Below are 20219 nucleotides of genomic sequence, written 5' to 3'. Positions count from 1 at the left end.
AGAGAAGCTGCAATGTGATGATTGAATTAGTTTGAAGACCAATTTATGCTCCCAAGGCTTTGATGAAAACAATATATTATCAGCTGGCAATTTGTGGAGTTTAACAGCTGGATGTGGTCAGGCAAAGGAAGTCCTGCCCAAATCACTGTCATTCCAGGGTAAAACATCATGGGGGCGAGGGGACAGACTTCACTAATAATATAGTCCAGCTAGTCACTAAAGAAGAAGAATTAACAATAAAACCCTGGGGTGGGGAGTGGACCAACAGTCAGAATTACTACAATATATTGTCTAAAATATCTAGTTTCCAACAAAAAAATTATGAGACATGCAAAGAAACAAAGTATGATTCATACACTGGGGGTGGGGAAGTAGGCAACAGAAACTGCCTGTGATAGCAAGTAGCTGTCAGATTTAACAGAAAAAGACTTCAAAGTAGTCATTACAAATATGTTCACAGAACTAAAGGAAAGCATGGTTAAAAAAGTAAAGGTCCATACGATGGCAATGTCACATCAAATATGGAATATCAATACAGAGATAGAAAAAAGAACCAAAAGGAAATTCTGGAGTTGAAAAGTACAATAACTGAAATAAATAATTCACTAGAGGGGTTCAACAGATTTCAACTAGCAGAAGAAAGAATTAGCAAATTTGAAGACAGTTCAATAGAGAGTATTGCAAGCTGAAAATGAGACAGAAAAAGAATGAAGAAAAATGAACAGAGTCTCAGAGAAATGTGGGACACCATCAAGTGCACCGACATAGGCGTAATGAGAATACCAGAAGAGAGAGAAGAGTAGAAAAAATGTCCAAAAAATATCAGAAAACGTCCTAAATTTATTGAAAAACAATAACCCACACATCCCAAGAAACTCAATGAACTTCTAGTAGGATAAAGATAATGAGATTCACAAATAGATACATCATAGTAAAAATTCTGAAAATCAAAGAAATGATTAAAGGCAAAGAGAAAATCTTGAATGTAACAAGAAAAAAAAATGACTCATCACTTAAAGGGGAACACCAATAAGATTAACAGTCAAGGACTTCCCTGGTGGTGCAGTGGTTAAGAATCTGCCTGCCAATGCAGGGGACATGGGTTCGATCCCTGGTCCGGGAAGATCCCACGTGCCGCAGAGCAACTAAGCCCATGTGCCACAACTACTGAGCCTGCGCTCTAGAGCCTGCAAGCCACAACTACCAAAGCCCACGAGCTCTAGGGCCCGCATGCCACAAGAGAAGCCAACGCAATGAGAAGCCCACGCACCACAACAAAGAGTAGGCCCCGCTCGCCGCAACTAGAGAAAGCCCGTGCACAGCAACGAAGACCCAAAGCAGCCAAAAAATAATAAAATTAATTAATTAATTTTTAAAAAGATTAACAGTCAACTTCTCAAAAGAAATAATGCAGGGGAGGGGCAAGATAGGAGTAGGGGATTAAGAGGTACAAACTACCATGTATAAAATAAGTAAGCTACAAGGATATATTATACAACACAGGGAATATAGCCAAAATTTTATGATAACTATAAATAGAATATAATCTTTAAAAATTGTGAATCACTATGTTGTACACCTGGAACTTATATAATACTGTACATCAACTATACCTCAATAAAATAAAGAACAAAAATGGTAAAAGAAGAAAATGCATTGGGATAACATATTCAAAGTGATAAAGAAAAACCATAAACCAAGAATCCTATATTCAGCAAATCTTTCAAAAAAGGAAAGGAGATAAAGACATTACAAGATAAACAAACAAGCAGTGACTGAATTTGTTGCAGACCTGCCTTACAAGAAATACTGAAGGAAGTTCTTCAAGCTGAAAGCGACTGCAGATGGCAATTCAAACAAACACACACACACAGACACACACAAAAAAACAGCACCAGTAAAGTGTTTATGTAATTATAAAAGACTTCATAAATGTATATTTTTCTCCTTTTTTTTGAACTGACTTTTTTTAATGTATAAAATAATATGTATATGGTGTGCTGTTGGGCCTATAACATAAAATGTAATATACTTGCCAAAAGCGGTGCAAAAGAAGTGACTGGGAGTCAAGCTATGTTGGGCTAAGGAAATGACTACAGATGGCAAAGCAATAATTATAACAATGTATTGTTGGATTTGTAATATTAATGGACATAATAGGTATAATAGTAATATTAAAAGGGAGAAAAGGGAATGGAGCTCTATAGGAGTGATGTTTCTATATATTATATAGAATATATATATATGGAATAAGGTAGTATATACATCTGAAGGTGATTCTGATAAATTAAGAAATATTTGGTAAACCCTAGAGCAACCACCAAAAAAACCCCTCAAAAATATAACTTAAAAAATCATTTAAGAACTTCAAATGCTGCATTATAAAATATTCACTTAATGCAAAAAAAAAGGTAATAAAGAAGAAATAGAGGAACAAAAAACCCCATAAGTTATATAAAAAAGAAAGAAAGAAAATGGCAGATGTAAATCAACTATAGCAATGATAACAATAATACCAGGAAAAAAGCAGAGATTCTGAGATTGGATAAAATAACATGATAAACTATATGCTGTCTACAGGAGACATACTTAATATTCCACAATACAAATTGATTGAAAGTAAAAATATGGAAATATATTATGCAAACAGCAAGCACAAGAAAGCTGAAGTGGCTATACTAATACCAGACAAAATAGACTTCAAAACAAGAAAAGTTACTGGAGACAAAGAAGAACATTTCATAATGATAAAAGGGTCAATTCATTCTTATTACAAATATATATGCATTGAAAAACAGAAATCCAAAATATACAGGGCAAAAACTGATAGAATTGAAGTGAGAAATAGTTGTACAATAACAGTTGAAGACTTTATACTACACTTTCATTAATGGATAGGACAACTATACAGAAGATCAACAAGAAAATAGGAGACTTGGACCACACTAAAAACCAATTAGACCTAACACATACATAGAGAACACTCCACCCAAAAGCAGAATATACATTTTTCTCAAGTGCACATGGAGCATTCTCCGAAATAGACTATATACTATGCCATAAAGCAAACCTTAAGAATTTTAAAAAGGTACAAATGATACAAAGAATGCTCTCTGACCACAAGAAATAAAATTACAAGTAAATAGCAGGAAAAATGTGGAAAACTCACAAATATATAGAAATTAAACAAAACACTCCTAAGTAACAAATGGGTCAAAGGAGAAATCATAAAATAATTTGAGATAAATGAAAATGAAGATACCAATATCAAAACTTATGGGATGCAGATAAAGCAGTGCTCAACGTAAATGCCTATATTTAGAGAAAAGGAAGATATCAAATTGATAACCTAACTTTACACCTTAAGGAAGTGGAAAAAGATGAACAAACTAAACCACACAGAAGGAGTGAAATACTTAAGATTAGAGCAGAGATAAATGGAGAGCAAATAAAAAAATAGAATAAACAAAACCAAAAGTTGGTTCTTTGAAAACAAAACTGACAAATCTTTAGCTAGATTGACCAAGAAGAAAAATAGAGAAGACTCAAATCACTAGAATCATAAATGAAAGAAGGGACATTACTACTGACCTTATAAAATTTAAAAGGAATACATAGTATTCCTTTATAAGGAATACTGTGAACAATTGTATGCCAACAAATCGGATAACTTAGATGAAATGGAGACATTTCTACCAAGATACAAACTACTGAAACTGACTCAAGAAGAAATAGACAATTTGAATAGAGCTATAACAAGTGAAGAAAGTGAATTAGTAATCAAAACACTACCCACAGAGAAAACCCCAGACCCAGATGGCTTCACTGCTAAATTCTAGCAGACATTTAAAGAAGAATTAATACCAGTTCTTCACAAACTCTTCCAAAAAGCAGAAAAGGAAGGAATGTTTCTCAGCTCATTTTATGAGGCCAACATTACCCTGATACTAAAACCGGAAGAGGACATTGCAATAAAAGAAAACTATAGACCCATAAATGTCATGCATATGAATGAAAATATCCTCAAAAATACTAGAAATCAAATCCAAAAACATATTTTTAAAATTATACACCATGATCAAGTAGGATTTATACCAGGAATGCAAGGTTAACTCAATATCCAAAAATCAATTAATGTAATACATTATACCAAATAGAATAAAAACAAATCACATGATCATCTCGAAGATGCAGAAAAACCATTTGACCAAACCATAAAGAATACACTAAAAAAATTGGGAATTCCCTGGCGGCTCAGTGGTTAGGACTCAGCACTTTCACTTCCAGGGCCCGGGTTTGACCCTGGTTGGGGAACTAAGATCCTGCAAAGCTGCATGGTGCGGCCAAAAAAAAAAAAAGTTGAAAAATATAAAATCAATTATATTTTTATACACTTGCAATGAACAATCTGAAAATGAAATTAAGAAAACAATTCACTCAAAATAGCATCAAAAATAATAAAATACTTAGGAGTAACTTAGCTAAAGAAGTGTAAGACTTGTAAACTGAAAACTACAAAGCACTGTTGAAAGAAATTTTAAAAGACCTAAATATATGGAAAGATATTCTATGTTCAAGGATTTGAAGACTTAATTTTGTTCAGATGGCAGTATTCCCCACATTGATCTACAGATTTAATGAAATCTCAATCAATATCATAGCTGCCTTATATGCAGAAATTAACAAGCAGATCTTAAAATTCATATGAAATTGAAAGGGGCCCCAAGTAGCCAAAAACAATCTTGGAAAAAGAGAGCACAGTGGGAGGACTCATGCTTCCCGATTTCTAAACTTACTACAAAGCTACAACAGTCAAGAAAATGTGGTACTGGCAGAAGACTAGACATAGACCAATGGAATAAAATTGAGTCCAGAATTAAACCAGTCTATGGTCAACTGATTTTCAACAAGGGTGCCAAAATCATTCAATGGGGAAAGAGGGACTTCCCTGGTGGTCCAGTTGTTAAGAATCCGCCTTCCAATGCAGGGGATGAAGGTTCGATCCCTGGTCAGGGAACTAAGATCCCACATGCCACGGGGCAACTAAGCCCACCCACCGCAACTACTGAGCACATGGGTCACAACTAGAGAGAAGCCTGCGTGCAGCAAGGAGGAGCCTGCAGGCCGCAACGAAGATCCCGAGTGCCACAACTAAGACCCGACGCAGCCAAAAATAAGATAAATAAATATATTTTTTTAATGGGAAAAGAATAGTCTCTCCAACAAATGGTGCTTGAACAAGTAGATATCCACATGCAAAAGAAGGCAGCTGGACCCCTACCTCACAGCATATATAAAAATTAACATAAAATGAATCACAGACCTAAATGTATGAGCTAAAACTACAAAACTCTTAGAAGAATGCTTAGGAGTAAATCTTCATGAACTTGAATTTGGCAAAGTATTCTTAGACATGACACCAGAAGCACAAGCAACAAAAGCAAAAACAGACAATCTTTACTTCATCAAAATTTAAAACGTTACACTTCAAAGGACACCCTTAAGAAAGTTCAAAAAGGACACACAGAATGGGAGGAAATATTTACAAGTCACATAACTGATAAGAGACTTGCACCTACAATATGTAAAGGACTCTTACAACTCAATAATAAAAGGACAAATAATCCAGTTTTTAAATGGACAAAGGGGGAATTCCCTGGTGATCCAGTGGTTAGAATTCCGAGCTCTCACTGCCAGGGGCCCAGGTTCAATCAATCCCTGGTCGGGGAACTAAGATCCCAAAAGCTGCTCGGCGGCCAAACAAACAAAAAAAAAGGCAAAGGATCTGAGCCTACCTTTCTCCAAGGAAAATATGCAAATGGCCAATAAGAATGTGAAAATATGCACATTGTCATTAGTCATCAGGGAAATGCAAATCAAAACCACAATGAGATACCACTTCATACCCACTAGGATGTCTAGAATCAAAAAGTCAGAAAATAACAAGTGTTGGAAAAGATATGGAGAAATCAGAACTCTCATACACTGCTGGTAGGAATGTAAAATGGTGCAGCCACTGTGGGAAACAGTCTGGAATTTCTTCAAAGGATGTAACATATAGTTACCATAGGTCACAGGAATTCTACTCCTAGGTTTAAACCCAAAAGAGTTTGAACACAAACAAAAACTTGTTCAAACAAAACTTGTACAAACAAAAACTTGTACATGAATGTTCATAGCAGCATTATTCATAATAGCCAAAAGACGGAAACAACCCAAATGTCCATCAACAGATAAATGGATAAACAAAATGTGTTATGTCACCCAATGGAATAGTATTCAGTTATATAAAGGAATGAAGTCCTGATACATGTTACAATGTGGATGAACTCTAAAACATCATGGTAAGTGAAAGAAGCCAGTTACAAAAGTCTACATATTCTATGATTCCATTTATTTTTAATGACATCAGATTGGCAAGATTTAAGAAAGAATATCATATATGATGCTTGAAGTAATGCCAAAAAATGGTCTTTTCACACCTTGCTGACTAGAATTTAAATTGCTCAGTATGTTTGCAAAGTATAATGCCCACATATATAACATTTAAAATATTCATACTCTTTGACTTCCTGGTCTTTCTTATTAAGACTCTATTTCATAGAAATAATGTACGTGTGACTATACTTAAGAGAATATTGCAGCATTGTTATGGCAAAAGGAAAATAGTTGGAAATGGAGAGATGCCAATGATTCTTTATTAATTGCAAAAAGCAAGTGTCAGAGTAATGGTCCAGTTCGATCAAATTTTTGTAAAATCAAACAGCAATAAATATGTATATGTATATATATTTTCATAGAAATACACGTGGAAGAATATATAACAAACTTAATATCTTGGGGAAGTAGGGGGCAGATAATTATAGACTCCCTTTTGTGTATTTTTGTATTGTTTCGTTAGTTTTAATGAAGAGGTGTTACTTTTGCAATTTGAGAGATAGAGAAAATTTTTAATTAAGAAGAGGAATTAGAAAGGAAGGGAACGAACTGTTTTCCCGGCCATTTCTGTGTGCGCTCCTCTTACAGACAGTGCGGTCCTGGGCGTCGCCGCTACGTGGAGGATTACAGTAACCCTGTAGTCAGTGATGAGTCAGAGTGCGTGGTGCTGATGCTGCTGCCATTTCATCACCTCTGCGAGCGCAGCATCCATCCCTCCTCTCTCCCTGCGCCTGGGCCTACCTCGCCTCAGGCTGCCAGGCCAACGATGCGCTCGTGGCCGATCTAGATCAGGACCGAGTCGCGCTCTCTGAGGTCTCGGCCGGGCGCCCCCATCTCGCCGCCCACGGCCTGGGCCAAGGAGACCTGCCGAGCCCCGGCCATGGAGGCCATCTGGCTGTACCAGTTCCGGCTCATTGTCATCGGGGATTCCACGGTGGGCAAGTCCTGTCTGATCCGCCGCTTCACCGAGGGCCGCTTTGCCCAGGTTTCGGACCCCACGGTGGGGGTGGATTTTTTCTCCCGTCTGGTGGAGATCGAGCCAGGAAAACGCATCAAGCTCCAGATCTGGGATACCGCGGGTCAAGAGAGGTTCAGGTGGGAGCGCAGCCCGGGCCCGCGAGCAGTGGGAGGGTCTTTGGGGCTTGCACCGTCCCTGGGGAAAGAGGACTTCCTGGTCCTGGTCGCCGCCCTTAGGGAAGGTAGCGAGGGTCTGAGAGTTTCTGCTCAAGCCCACCTTCAGGTAGCTGGGAGTTCAGTGCAGGGAAAGATGCACCCTGGCTGGGAAGGCCAGCCAATGATACATACTGCTCGCACCACAACTGCACCAACCTGCCCCTTGGTGGCTAATAAACTAGAGGGAGTTGATCACTGTAATTCATCAATTTCAGTCCCTATACTACATTTCGAAAATGTTCCCAGGTCATCCTAATGTAACTGACAGATATAGATAGATGATGTAGAGATAGAGAGAAAGATAGCTAGATATAGATATAAACATAGATACTATATAGAAATATATATATATATATATATATATATGAAATAGACACTGATGATTGATGCCTTCTTGCAACCAGCAGACATTGAATGATCAGCCACTATATGCCAGACACTGCACTGTTTCTGGGAAAACAGCCTGAGGAAACTCCTGCAAGGGGATGCCATGTAAACAAAACAGACATAGGCATTTCCCTCTTAGAATGTCTGTGCTAGCATACTGGGGGCAAAATAGACCAGCAATTACACAAAAAAGTGCCTTGTTCATATTTGTATGCCACTGCCTACCAGAACGCTTAGCACATATTGAGTGCTCAATGAACAGGTTTAATTTTCTCTTACAACCCTTTGGTGGCCCTTGTAGTATGTATCGTTTGTAATTATATGTATGAACACAGATGAGGGAAGGCTAAGTGGAGAAGATGAGGCCTGATGAGTGTGATACCCAAGCAAAACAGGAAAAGCCCAGGGCAAGGAAGCAGCGTGTATGAAGACAGAAGTGAGAGAGAGCAGTGTACACAGAAAACTTTGAGCTACAGTCATGCCGAGCAGCAGGAACTAGATCAAGAGGGCTCAATAGCTCATGTTTAGGATCGTTTCTTCATTTAGCTATCGAACACTAATCAGGCATAGAAGGTGCTGCTTAGGTGGTTGAAGAGGGGTGGGGAGAAGAGAAAATTTCAAATATCCTTGTTCAGGTTCACTTTGAACTTGTGATTGCATTTCTCATATTATAATAGAAGAAAGGTATCTTTTATGCTTATTGGAATTTCGTTCTGTATGAACATCCTTTTCCTATCCACTGATTATTATTTATTGGGTGATAGTGATTTCTAACAGCTCTTTATATATTAAGAACATTTATCCTTTTCTGTCATGGATATTGTAAACTATTTTCCCAGTTTTTCGTTTGTCTTTTAACGTTCTTTAAGAACATTTTTTGATGTATGTGAGGTTTTAATTTTTATGTAGCCTTGTGTTGTATTTATAAAGAAAGGGCTTTGCTACTTTCTAAATAGTCACAAAACATTAATGTAATAACGTATTTTAGAGTTTTGACTACAGCTTGCCTATTGATTTCTTGAACCAAGCCGTTCACGAATCACGATCTTTGTTCACGTTGAATTTTCTGGTACACCTACCATTCTCCATGAATCTTCAAACATAAGGGAATTAGAAATGCTTTCAGTCCTTATGGCTGATTTGCCTGCTTCTGGAGGCAAACTCAATTTGTAAGCTTTGTCCTTACCATCCTCTAGCTTGGGCTTTAATTCCCTGGAAATTGTTTATTCTGTTACCACTGGGCCATTTGTCCTAAGCCTTAAGCTATTGAGTCCCTCATTGTTTATCTTCATCCAAGGAGACAGAAAAACTAAAAATAAACATAGATCAAAAAGCACAGTAGTAAAAAAAACAAAAGCACAGTAGTCTAAAGCAAGTGATTGTACCAGCAAGTAGTTCTACAATGTCTAATATGCTCTGAGAGAAGTACCATAATGCGTATTGAAAATGAAGCTCCTCAAATCAAGAAGCGAAAATGCGTGCGGTTTCTTCTGCTTAAGAAGTAAAGAAAATGGATAATAGGTTTTAGAAGCATTCTAAAGCATTCTACAATGCTTTAAATAAATCATATTATTTTAAGGGGAAGCTTTGGCTATTTGGGCAGTTTTTCCCAGCTTGTGGCTCCCGAGTGAGTCTCTTCAAAATGTGTCAGGAAGTGGGGCCAGCAGACACTTGGCTCAAGGCCTTTGCAGACCATCCCTCTTTTTCCTATTCCCACATGGCCTGGAAAATAAAAAACAAAATTATGCTCCTCCTCACAGAAGAGATTGAGGACCCCTGTTAGATTAAAATAAAAATATAATAATAGACAAACGTGGTAATGATAAATGGGAAAAAATGGAGTATATTGTAATATACCTATATACTTATAAGCATTTTCTGTCAGCTATCGTAAATTCACTCTTATTTTTTAGAAAATCCTTTTCCAACTACTATAATTTGTAATGAGATCTCCAGGTCACAGAATACTTTAACATCCATTATTTCATTTGCCTCATGATAACCTGTTACTTAAGCATCCCACTGAACAGAAGAGGAAGTCTCATTCAGCTATTCAGATGTGGGCGTGGAGAGTTAACTGTGGCTCTTGCCTAAATCGAGGGAAAATGCCTGTATGTCCATGAGCGTTCGTTTCTAGAAGATTCCATCTCAAAGTTTTGTTCAATTGAGAATTCATATATCATTATTATTATGGAATGACATTTGTATTGCTTTGTCTAAAAAAGAAAACAATTTTCACCAAAGGACTGTGTCACTAACCAGAGACAACAGAATACACTGAGTTCGTTGAAGTGCGGGAGTTTGGGCGTGGCCTTCATTCTTTGCTTCTTTCTTGTGTTGCAGATCCATCACTCGTGCCTACTACAGGAACTCAGTAGGTGGTCTGCTCTTATTTGACATTACCAACCGCAGGTCCTTCCAGAATGTCCATGAGTGGTTAGAAGAGACCAAAGTACACGTTCAGCCCTACCAAATCGTATTTGTTCTCGTGGGTCACAAGTGTGACCTGGATACACAGAGGCAAGTGACTCGCCACGAGGCAGAGAAACTGGCTGCTGCATACGGCATGAAGTACATTGAGACGTCAGCCCGAGATGCCATTAATGTGGAGAAAGCCTTCACAGACCTGACAAGAGACATATACGAGCTGGTTAAAAGGGGGGATATTACCATCCAGGAGGGCTGGGAAGGGGTGAAGAGTGGATTTGTACCAAACGTGGTTCACTCTTCAGAAGAGGTTGTCAAATCAGAGAGAAGATGTTTGTGCTAGTCAGCCCTTTTATCTCCAAAACATGCTCTCCCACCTGAACTTAAAAGTGATCAAAATGAATAGAATCATCGTGTGACTGAAGAGAACTTAACCTCCATATTGGATCCCAAGTGAGCCTCCTCCCCAAGGGGCCCTTGGACAGGTGATGGGCGGGCGGGCGGGCGGGTGGGTGGGTGGGGGAGCCTGGGTGCTGGGACTGGCACTTTTTTGTGGTCCATGCTGGGCAGTGGCCGCTCTGTGTGCCCTTTGTGGACCGCATGTCAAGGAGCTGAGGTCTGGGGAGCTAGGCCCCAGAAAAGTACACCCACAGTCAGGACAACTATTTCTTGGTATTTCAGCTCATTCATAGGTCACGATCATAAAGAAATACGTAAAGGGGAGAAAAGTATCACATTGGGAACAATTAGCCAACCTAAAAAAGAGTATGAGATCCGCTTAATCAGTGAGAATATCCTGCACTAAACATATGTGCTGGGTTTGGTTAAAAGGTACCAATTAGCTTCTAAACAGCTCATCTGTAAAATGAGGGGTGTGGACCAGCCTTTTACTAAGACCCTTTCAAGGCCTGGAGTTCTAGTGAAAATGGTGTGAATGTGAAAAAGGGAGGCTATTTACACACTGTTACTGTCACACTTGAAAACATGTACAGCCTTGTGAAAGAATAACCAGCTGTGTGTAAGAAATTGTCCCACGCAAATTATCGTGTAAGCAGAAGAGAGAAATACTGTAACTCCAGTGCCCTCTTTCCCCTCTGACCACGCCTGGGGTTCACTGCATCGGCGACTGCAATCTGAAGGTAAACACCTGCTCAACAGGAGGCGCTGTAAGCCTTACAGACACGTTACAGTTCGTTGACTTACTTATTTGATCATCGTAACAAGCCGTTAGGGTTTCTTCCCCAGTTTACGAAAAAATTAACTGAGGGGCAGGAGAGTCACTTGACCCCTGGTTCTTGTTTCACTGCATCATCCTGCTGTCAGATGAATAAACTGTTATTGTTTGCTTTGGAAGAGACATGACTGTAAATAAATATTCTCTACATGTTAGGATATGTTTCCTTATTGATTACAACTCAGCTATAATCCTGAGGGAACCCGGGCATGAGTCGAAGGTAAAGCCCATTCAGGTATTATTGACAAGAGGATTTTACACAAGTGAATAACTGCACAGTGAAAACACGTTAGAACTGTTCGGGCTGTAAATGTTCTTATCACTAAAACACAGTGGATGTATTATTGAAAGGAACCAAGTACAGCAATGGGGAGTGGGATGGGGATAAAATACTCACCTCACAATGACCTTGGCCACTTGTTTGCCTTATGCCTACCCTGGGTTCCTGTCTACCCTAGAAAGTCAGCTCTCAGTTCTCAGGTGAACAGACAGCTAACTGCATCAGAAACTTGGAATGGTTGACTTGAGGTTCCATTATCTTCTTGCAGAGACGTGATGCTTTAAATGATGTTTTTGAATTGTAGCCAGTTCAGCTAGGCAAAAGCCATACTTCTCACAGTAAGAAAATAATTCTGATTAGACTCGCCTTTCTCATATCCATTGTGATAGGAAAGCCTGAGGATGGTAAATTGCTTTGAAATGTGGTACTGAACTTCAGGATGGATGTAACCAAATCTGAAATTTGGGGGATTTACTTCAGCCGGAATAAAGAAGTCAAATCATGAAAATCATGGAAACAAACCACCTTGGACCTACGTGCAGCATCAACCCCAAGTGACCCAATCATCATCTCTTCCTTCGTTTAGCATGACCTGGCTTGGGTGGAGTAATTAAGTTGCCAGCTTTGTGGTTGTAGAAGACAAACAAAAGATAGTAAATTGGGTTAACACAAAGTTTCATCAACTACTATACTTAATTATGTTTAGAAGATTCTGAAAGCAAGATTATCCAGTGGATAGATGAGAGTTGACTGTATTCTGTCAGTTCAAAAAAAAAGGTACAAACAAAACTCTACCGTTTTCTTGACTTAAATACATCATATGTATACTTTTCCCATTCCTTTCATTTTTTAGGCAGGTTTAAAAACTCTCAGCATAGATCCAGCAGAAGTGGCTGAGCTTAATTGCTTAAACAAGTTCTCGAACTTTAAAAATCATTTTAGTAGAATTCAGTGCTGTTGTCACTGCAATAACTGGGTTTTAGAAAATGTGTGAAAAAATCAGGTGTTAACACAATATTAAGGATAAAGCTTTAGAAGCTATTTTATTACATAGGTGAAGACAAGATAAACTAACTTGTAACAAAGACCACAACTGCATGTTGGATTAGATTGTCTCATATTCCAGAATAAAATGTACTGTATACTTTTCTTCACTTTGTTGTGCACTGTAATGAAATGTGAAAAAGATGTTTTCTTTAGCTGTATGTGAATGAAAATATGCTTGTATTTAGTAAAATGGTTGATTATGTGACTGTGAGATTCTAAGTGTGTGTTGTAGCTGTTTCCAGAGGAGTCTGTCACTCGTGTAGCAACCACTACAAAGAACATCAGTTAGCTGTGACATATGCTATGCACGACAGTATCTTAAAGCCAGAAAGTTATATGATCATCATGTTGAAAGTCACAGAGACCTCACTAATGCCTGGAAATCCCATACCACTTTTGGAAACATCAGTTCTGTCAAGCCTAAATCTGAATCATTGCAATTTTTAGTCAAGGATCTTTTTGTTTAAATTTTAACCATTTTAAAAATTAAATTTATGTATTTATTTATTTTTATTATTATTTTAAATTTTTGGCAGCGTTGGGTCTTCGTTGCTGCACACAGGCTTTCTCTAGTTGCAGTGAGCGGGAGCTACTCTTCGTTGTGGTGCGTGGGCTTCTCACTGCGGTGGCTTCTCTTGTTGCAGAGCATGGGCTCTAGGCACGTGGGCTTCAATAGTTGTGGCTCACGGGCTCAGTAGTTGTGGCACGTGGGCTCAGTAGTTGTGGCTCACGGGCTCTAGGCGCACAGGCTTCAGTAGTTGTGGCACGTGGGCCTAGTAGTTGTGGGTCGTGGCTCTAGAGCACAGGCTCAGTAGTTGTGGCGCACGGGCTTAGTTGCTCCGCGGCATGTGGGATCTTCCTGGACCAGGGCTCGAACCCGTGTCCCTTGCACTGGCAGGCAGATTCTTAACCACTGTGCCACCCGGGAAGCCCTTAACCATTTTTATTAAATAGCTCCTAAATTTTTTTTTGTTTTTTAATTGAAGTATAGTTAATTTACAATATACTCATTTCAGATGTGCAAAATAGTGATTCAGTATTTTTATAAATTATACTCCATTTAAAGTTATTCCAAAATATTGGCTGTATTCCCTGTGCTGTACAGTATATCCTTGTAGCTACTTTATTTTATACATAGTAGTTTGTGCCTCTTAATCCTCTACCTCTATCTTGCCCCTCCCCCTTCCCTGTCCTCATTGCTAACCACTGGTTTGTTCTCCACATCTGTGAGTCTGCTTCTGTTTTGTTATATTCAGCAGTTTATTGTATTTCTTAGATTCCATATATAGGTGATGTAATATTTGTCTTTCTCTGTCTGACTTACTTCACTTAGTATGATAATCTCTAGGTCCATCCATGCTCCTGCAAATGACAATATTTCATTTTTACGGCCAAGTAATATTCCATTATATATATACATATATACATATATATATACATTATGTATACACATATATATTCCATTATATATATATACCACATTTTATATATATATATATACATACACACACACACCCCATTATACACACACACACACACGCACGCACACGCACGCACCACATCTTTATCCATTCATCTGTTGATGGACTTTTAGGTTGCTTCCACGTTTGACTATTGTAAATAGTGCTGCTGTGAACACTGGGTGCATGTATATTTTTGACTTAGAGTTTTTGTTTTCTTCAGACAGAGGCCAGGTAGCTTATTACAATTGTTGTCTTCCCTGGAAAGTCTTCTTTTCTCCAGGCTAAATTGCCTCAGTCTTTTCAAGTCCTCCTAAGGTGTGCTCTTTGTGTCAGGATGACTTGGAGCATATAGACACTGCCTGGGGTTTATAGCACATATTTGGGGGAGGGTAATAAAGGGGAAGATGTTTGATTCTGAGTCTGGGCACAGGTACGCTGAGTTCTGTGCAGCTTTATCACTTTTATAATCATGAGTGAAGGAGGGAGGGAGGGAGGGAGGGAGGGAGGAAGGGAGGGGGGGAAAGAGGGAGGGAAGGAAGGAAGGACCAACAATGCAACAGCGTTTAACATAGTTTATCACTCTGCAGGGCTTGATTATCTTTTCTTCAGTTATATTAAGTCCCTTGGTGACCTCATTCAGTTCCATGGCTGTAACTACCAAGGAGTCCTGAATTTCTATCTCCAGCTCGTATCTTTCCCATGGACTCTGGACCTTTAGAAGCAACTGTGTAGCCAATATCTCCATTTGAGAGTCTATTAGGATCAGAAATGTAACATGTCACACGGTCATTTGTTGCCTGAGTTACTGTGAGAGCTGATTTCACTGCTTCCACTCTTTGCCCCACACTCTATTCTCCACACAGAAGGAGACTAAATAGTCAGACTCTATGTTGAGACAACTTCTGCAGCCACATCTTCTCTAGGATCAGGAAGCTGCTTGCAGATTTTGGAAGCCATTGGTTTCAGAACTTGATGGAGGTGAGGGAGAAATCCATGCAGACATCTTAAGGCAGAGAATTCCAGATTGAGTGAAGGGCAAGTACAAAGGCCCTGAGGTGTGAAGGTGCTGGGTGCGTTTGATGAACAGGAAAGAAAACTGTGCAGCTGGAGTAGAATGATCAACAGGTCAGAAGTAAGAAACAAGGTTACACGGGTGATGGGATGGGGATGGACTTCACTTTTAAGGGTTCTTCTGAAGGCCATTGGAAGGACTTTGGGTTTTCAGCTGACTAAAATGGATAACCACTGGGGAATTACGAGTAGATGATTATTCCCTGGGGAACAACAAACTTTAGGGAAAGGGAACTTAGAAGGAGAGAATGGAAAACCTGGAGAGCACAGTGTCACAGGAAGGAGTAGACAATAGTATCACCATGCAGCAATGGGTTCAGAAAGACGAGGACTAAAATATATCCATAGCATTTGAGGAAGTCATGCACGACCTTTGCCGGCATAGTGCTGGTGGAATGATTTCTGCCTGCACCAAGCCTCTCAGGAAGTCAGTGTTCTTAGTTCTGTGGGAGGCCCAATTCTTTCCTCGTTCTCCATCCTCTCTTCTCCCTAGACAATCTTACCTACTCTCATGACTTCAGTTATTGTCTTTGCATTGAAGACTCCCAAATGAAGGACTTCAGCCCACTGAGCATTGTACCAATACAACCAACTTGCCTACTAAACACATCCACAAATTCCTCAAGCTTCACCTATCCAGTATGAGATCAACATTTATCAAAATGTGCTCCTTCAACCCCAGTCTTTCTTATCTCTATAAATGACACCACCATCTACCCCCTTGTTCAACACAGAAACTCAAGAGTTATTCTTAATTCCTCACTTCCCCTCACCTCCCATATTAAATTAATCATCAAGCCCTATCAGCTCTATCTTCAAAACATATCCAAGTCTGCCATTTTCTCCGTCTCCATTGCTATCACGTTTGTCTAAGCCACTATCAACTCTTTGCTGAACTACTTAATATCTTAATATCTACTTCTGCTCTTATTCCCATGACACATTCTCAACGTAACAGCTAGAATGATCTTTTCAAAATGCAAGTCAGACCAAGTCATTCACCTGCTTAAAACCCACCAGTGGTTTCTCATCACATTTCGAACAAAATCCAAGCAAACCTTACAGTTCTTAACATGGCTACAAGGCCTTGCATGATCTGGCCTCTTGACTACTCTAAATATAAGGTCCATGAAAGTAAGAACCTTATTCATCTCGTTCACCAGTATTTTCACAACCTGTACCATAGATATAGGCTTGAATCATCAATAAACATTTGAATGAATGATATTTTTCTTGCCCTACTTCAATCCAATGACCTTGACTGTTACTTCACTTCCATAAAATACACACATGGCCCCATCCTAAAGCATTACAAAATTTTATACAACCTCTGGAATTCCTCTCCGATTACAAGCTCTGGTTGTCCACTCTATCCCTTGAATCCTGTTTTAAACTTCTTTAGAACCTTCAGGCAATCAGTCACTGCCCATTGCCAGTCTATCAATCAAGGTACCCCTTGACTTTGTTTCTCTCCCTCTGTTTTCTGGCTCTTCTGGTCAACTGCATTCAAGTCATCAGTTCCTAAAGAAAATGGCTGTTAAAAGTTTGATCTATTTCCTTCTAGATTTTTTTCATTTTACTTTTCAAAAGGTTATTTAACAGAGTGGTTAAAAGTGTGGATTTTGGAGTAAGACAAACATGGGTTCAAATTCTGACTCTACAAGTCTCGATTTTCACATATATTAAATTGGATAACAATAGTATTTAATCTATAAGGTTGTTGTGAGGATGAAATGAAATGATCTACATAAAATACTTAGCAAAAGCCCTGGCACTTGCTGAACGTCACACAGTAAACATACTCAGTTTATGTATTATGTTTGCACCTAAATGAATCTTTTTCATAAATGGTATCATGCAACACATACTGTGCTGTTACCTTTTTCACATACAGTATATTTTCTGTGAATGCATGATGGCAGTAGCTATTTTTGCTCATATGATAATATTTCTACAGTCAATCAGTGCCTAGTACATTTTTTTTTTTTTTTTTTGGCTGTGCTGAGCGGCTTGTGGGATCTTAGTTCCCCGACCAGGGATTGAACCCGGGCACGTGGCAGTGAAAGCATCGAGTCCTAACCACTGGACTGCCAGGGAATTCCCCATATTTGTTGAATGTGATCAGAAGGAATTAGCTGACATATTGAAGATGACGAAGCGGACATAGAAGAAAGCTGGGTCCTTCATGACGCCACTGAGCTACAGGTTTAACTATCCTGAAGCCACTCTATACGAAGACGTCTTATTACAAGAGACAGTAAATCCCCTTTTAGTTTATGCCACTTTTTTCCACTTGTAGCTGAAAGACTCCTAACTAATACAACAGAATTCTATTATACGTATGTACATACAATAAGTTACTTAATCAATTCTCTTTGGTGAACATTAGGTTATGTACAATGTTTTGCTATTATAAACCAATTCCTCAATACATACATATCTTTGTGCATCTGACCAATTATGTCCTCAAGTCAAAGGCATAAATGTGACCAATTTATGAATCAAATAATATACACATTTAAAATTTTGATATAATTAACCAGATTGCTCTCCAGAAAGGCTTAACTGAATGCCCATGAACAGTGTATAATAATGCCTATACTGAGTATTATTGTGAATCTTTTAACTCTTTGCAAATCTGAGAGGTGAATATATATAAATATTTTTAAATTTGCATACCTTTGGTTATTGGTTTTCTGCTCCTTGCTGCTGAAAATAGTCCTAACTAATAAAAAACGTGCTTTGGGGCTTCCCTGGTGGCGCAGTGGTTGAGAGTCTGCCTGCCGATGCAGGGGACACGGGTTCGTGCCCCGGTCTGGGAAGATCCCACATGCCGCAGAGCGGCTGGGCCCGTGAGCCATGGCCACTGAGCCCGCGCGTCCACAGCCTGTGCTCCGCAATGGGAGAGGCCACAACAGTGAGAGGCCCGCGTACCGCAAAAAAATAAAATAAAAAAAAAAGGTGCTGGCTTTTATCTTATTAATTAGTAAGATCTTATATATGGAAAACAATTGGTTTTTTTTAGAGGTTTAAATGTTTTTATATAAATTTATTTATTTTTGGCTGCTTTGGGTCTTTGCTGCTGTGCACGGGCTTTCTCTAGTTGTGGCAAGCGGGGGCTACTCTCCTTTGCGGTGCATGGGCTTCTCATTGCAGTGGCTTCTTGTTGCGGAGCACAGGCTCTAGGTGTACGGGCTTCAGTAGTTGTGGCTCACGGGCTCTAGAGCGCAAGCTCAGTAGTTGTGGTGCACGGGCTTAGTTGCTCCGCGGCATGTGGGATCTTCCCGGACCGGGGCTCAAACCCGTGTTCCCTGCATTGGCAGGCGGATTCTTAACCACTACACCACCAGGGAAGTCCTGGAAAACAATTCTTTATCCATCACATATGTTACAATATTTTTTCATGTTTTTCTGACTTTTTACTTGTGGTGTTTGGTAATACAGAAGTCTTTAATATCTAATAATAAATAATATCACTTATTATTACTAAATAAGTTAATACTAAATAATATTTGGTATTTATTATTTAATAGTTATTTAATATGTTGTCTCCAAGAAACTGGAAACAGCTGTCTCAGAGTTGGGGAACTGGGTGGCTGGGGGGCAGTTGTGATTTCTGTACCATGTACCTTGTTATTTTTCTTATATGGCCTCTTTTGTTAATGCTTTCTGGCAGTAATGGTAGATTTAGATAGACCTTCTCCACCCAAATACTAGAAAAACATTTTGCTATGATTTCCTATAATGGATTTGGGGTTCCTTTAGGAATTGACTTATGTATAGAATGTGGAGGTAGGGATAACTATTTTTCCCAAATGCCTAGTTTTTTAACCCATACCATCCACAGAATACTCCATTCTATATTTTACCCCTTTCGAACATTAAATTTGAATATCAAACATATATACATGAGGGGGGTCTGTTTTTGGACTCCTGTATTATAGTTCATTAATCTGCCTATTCCTGTCCTAATACTACATTGTTTTAGTTATGATAATTCCATAATATGTATTTATGATCTCTTTTGCCTTCAAAATTTTCTGATATTCTCATGCAGTATATTAGAACTTAAGAACAAATGTGTCAGTTTCTTTATCTATTCATATGTTGAAAAAGCCAGACACAGAAAGAAAACAAGTACATGATCTCACTTGTATGTGGAATCTGAAAACCTCAAATACATAGAAGCAGGCACAGGGGGGCGGGGGAAATGGGGAGATGCTGGTAAAAGGGTACAAAGTTGTAGTTATGTAAGATGAATAGGTTCTGGACATCTACTGTACTGAACACTGGAAATCTGCTAAGAGACTAGGTTTCAGGTGCTCTCACCACACACACAAAAAACAGTAACTATGTGAGGAGATGGATGTGTTAATTAGCTTGACTGCAGTAATCATTTCACTATGCATATGTATATCAAACCATCACATTGTACACCTTAAATGTATACAATTTTATTTTAAAAGTAAAATAAGTATAAATGTGTCATGACTCCCCTCAGGTAGGGTTAGGATTTTGATTGCATTAATTTACTGACACTGATAGAATATGTCATTCCATTCGTTTAATCCTTAATTTAATATTTATATATCATAAATAGGTTTTTTTCTCATTACCTGTTCTAGTTGGTTATTTCTACTGTGTAGGAAATCTGTGGATTTGTGTATGCTTACATCTTGTAAACAGACACATTACTAAA

At 38.8% G+C, this 20219-nt stretch overlaps 1 protein-coding gene across 1 annotated transcript; it reads left to right on the top strand.

Moving 5' to 3' along the window:
• Positions 1 to 7318: 7318 nt before the first annotated feature.
• On the top strand, positions 7319 to 10798 carry RAB39B (RAB39B, member RAS oncogene family; the record flags this gene model as incomplete). Its single annotated transcript, XM_082681925.1, has 2 exons — positions 7319 to 7533; positions 10342 to 10798. The coding sequence occupies 2 exons, from the start codon at positions 7319 to 7321 to the stop codon at positions 10766 to 10768; spliced, it is 642 nt and encodes a 213-aa protein (XP_082538051.1). The 3' UTR covers positions 10769 to 10798.
• Between the last annotated feature and the right edge of the window lie 9421 nt (positions 10799 to 20219).

This window comes from Grampus griseus (genome assembly GCF_964374135.1).
Source record: "Grampus griseus genome assembly, chromosome: X".
In the NCBI taxonomy this organism is placed as follows: domain Eukaryota; kingdom Metazoa; phylum Chordata; class Mammalia; order Artiodactyla; family Delphinidae; genus Grampus; species Grampus griseus.
This window is presented reverse-complemented; position numbering and strand designations above follow the sequence as displayed.